Raw genomic sequence first — 2,812 nt, forward strand, 5'->3', positions numbered from 1 at the left:
TCGATAACAATTTGTCACTAATTGTTATGAACCATAATTTTCACCACAATTGGTTAGCAACGAAGCTTTTTGTTATGATTAATATTTTCGGTCATAAATTTCGTCACTGATAGGTTTTGCGATGAAATTTTAACATGTTTTGACGGACTTACTACGTCACTGATTTCATTATTTTTAGTAATGTTATTTGTTACCTATCCCCAAACATGCACATCCGTTGATTTGTTCAGAGATGCTGCAATAGGATATCTTGGATCAACTATTGCAATGTTAGGTTAATTTGATGAAATTCCTGGAAGCATCTTAAAAAGAACCAAGAGGATGGATACATTGCATGAGAATGACAACCATGCTGAGACAGTACATGAATGTGATCATGTTGCAAGATTGCAATCTAACTTTTGCCGTAGTAATTAAGTTTTAATTTGTTAACTGGCAAGCATGATTAAGAATCTTCATAAAGTGTAAGTAAAGTAAGAGACACAGGTTATTTTTAAGCATGATGGAGACGCCTCTAATCAGCAGGTGAATAGTTCGGAATGGGATACAATGACAAATATCACATTTCACCAACCACATGATTCCCCGTGGCTGAAATTTCAAGTGTGCCAAAATGAATGGAATCCTCAGATCACTAGTTTTGTACATATGGTTTGTATTTGACTTTTTACAAGAAAAAAGTGAATGGATTCCTCAGATCACTAGCATAGCTCAGCTGTAGCCTGTAGGACAAACAAAATTAGTAGTTGTGCACTGTGTTTGCTAAAGTTAGTTGTTTCAAATGCATGCATTAATGCAAGTTGAAAAATGGGTTCACATCAAATGTTTGCAAGAAATTTTCTTTTTGGTGGCCTATTGGAAACAATTAAAGAAGAATGACTAAACTGGTGAAATGTTCAATTTGTGTCAAATATAGGATGATTCCAACTGCAACTATAATTTAGGATCCAGACAATAGGTCATGTTTCGCTATAAGTTTGCATATTATGAGTTAAAAACGTTTTTCTTGCTTTTACTCACCAAAATTTGAGACTCAAAATCATGCTCAAATATGAGCCATGTTGACTTTTAAGCATGTGATCTCAGCTGGAAATTATACCAATTGAATCTGATGCTTTCTACATTTTCTCTCTTTCCGTTTTTTTGCTAGTGCTACTTGTACTTCATTAGTTCAGTGTTTCCTGTTGGATCAGCATTCACTCACTCAAGCATCTATAAATTAAAGACAATTGCACATTTTTTTTGCTCACTTCAATCAATCCCCTCACTAATTACATTATTTCTCTTTTAATTGAGACTTGAGCATTTACCAAACTCCATGACTAATCCAACCCCTGTTCGTTCATGGTCACGCTTAACCTCTCTACGTTCTATCCCTGCTCCAGAGTCACACCCTCATTCAACACCACCATCTCAGCCTTTAAAACCAACTGCTAGTGCAGCTGCCACTGCATTTTCAGCTGAGAATGTTGTTGCACCTCTTACTCTCTCTTTTAAATCATCTCCACCAAGAAAAACTTCCTCTCCACATAACAATACCAATGGTACCAAATCTCTACCAACACCATCACCATCACCCTCTTCCCCTGCCTTTCCACCTTCTGAAGTGAATGTTAACCCTCAGATTGAGCCTAAGATACAGGTGGTGGAAGAAAGGCCAAAAACCTTGCTGGTTCACAAGATCATTAATGAAGAGCATAGTCTCAATGGAAGTGGTTCATTGCAGAAGAATCTCGGCAAAAAGCATTCAGATTATGAAGACTCTGGCATAAGGGTCATAACAATTGCAGGGGAAAACAGAGGCGCTCACATGAATTTAATCCAATCTAGTAAGAAACCAAACTACCTGCACAAAATGTACAATTCAAATATGAAGGGCTATGATTATGAATCAGGGAAATGTGGTAATGGTGAAGAGAATGCAAATAAGAAGGACAAGAGTAAGAAAGCAAGAAAACCATCTTCACCTCCCATGACCCGTGTGTACATGAACAGCAATGTGCAGTGTGTCAACAACTCACTGCTGTTCAAAACTTCTTGCACCCATCATGATCCAGGTGTGAAGTTCACTCTCTAAAAGAACTAATTTGGTGAAGAGTTGATTCCATTTCAAAAGGAATATGTTGATGGCATCCGCAATTGATTTTAAGGTGGCATTTGAATTTATTTTTAACCATATAGTATGTAAGATACTACTTAGAGAAAATAAAGGCTTGCTGTGAGATGGATTATGTTGTCCTCTGGGTTCGTGGACAACAAAAGCATGCATGAGTAGTAATTATGCATGGGCTTTAAACCAAACATTATGTGACTGGATCTGTTCCTGTGTGAAAGGAGTCCTCAATTGGTGTATTCAATTCAAATTTGAATAAAATAATTAGTTACTTTATGTTTTTATGTTTATGTTGTTATTTATTTTTTAGCACGGCCATTAAGTTCAGACGTCATAGTTCTATCACATGATTCATCATATTTCTATCGAATAATTGTACCTTTACACCTCATTTTTTAGGCACCTCATTTTTTAGGTGTGGAGAGGATGAGAGAGATAGAAAGAAATGAGAGAGAAAATAAAGATACAAATACTTTTTGAAAAGCGAGTAAGAGAATGAGTATACCATACCAAGACTCTGCTCATTGTCATCCATAAAATACATAGTAGAGTTTTGCGAACAAGGATGTATTAAATATAGTTTTCTAAACATGTTAGAGACTTGCTCAGTAAGCATTGAGAACATATCTCGGCTAGTCCAACCTCTAAAACTTGGAATACTTGTTAGGTGATCTCCTTTTCTCACTTTGAGACACTCTC

General features: G+C 36.2%; 1 protein-coding gene across 1 annotated transcript; it reads left to right on the plus strand.

Annotated features, from left to right (window-relative positions):
* The first annotated feature begins 1,222 nt into the window (after positions 1-1,222).
* Positions 1,223-2,397, plus strand: LOC130742753 (uncharacterized). The gene has a single exon (XM_057594854.1). The coding sequence runs from the start codon at positions 1,319-1,321 to the stop codon at positions 2,075-2,077; it is 759 nt and encodes a 252-aa protein (XP_057450837.1). The 5' UTR covers positions 1,223-1,318; the 3' UTR covers positions 2,078-2,397.
* Positions 2,398-2,812: the final 415 nt, after the last annotated feature.

Source organism: Lotus japonicus, chromosome 3 (genome assembly GCF_012489685.1).
Source record: "Lotus japonicus ecotype B-129 chromosome 3, LjGifu_v1.2".
NCBI lineage: Eukaryota > Viridiplantae > Streptophyta > Magnoliopsida > Fabales > Fabaceae > Lotus > Lotus japonicus.

What these genes read in the sequence shown, in the direction of transcription:
- LOC130742753 (XM_057594854.1), top strand. Translation starts at nt 1,319, where the DNA reads ATGACTAATCCAACCCCTGTTCGTTCATGGTCACGCTTAACCTCTCTA.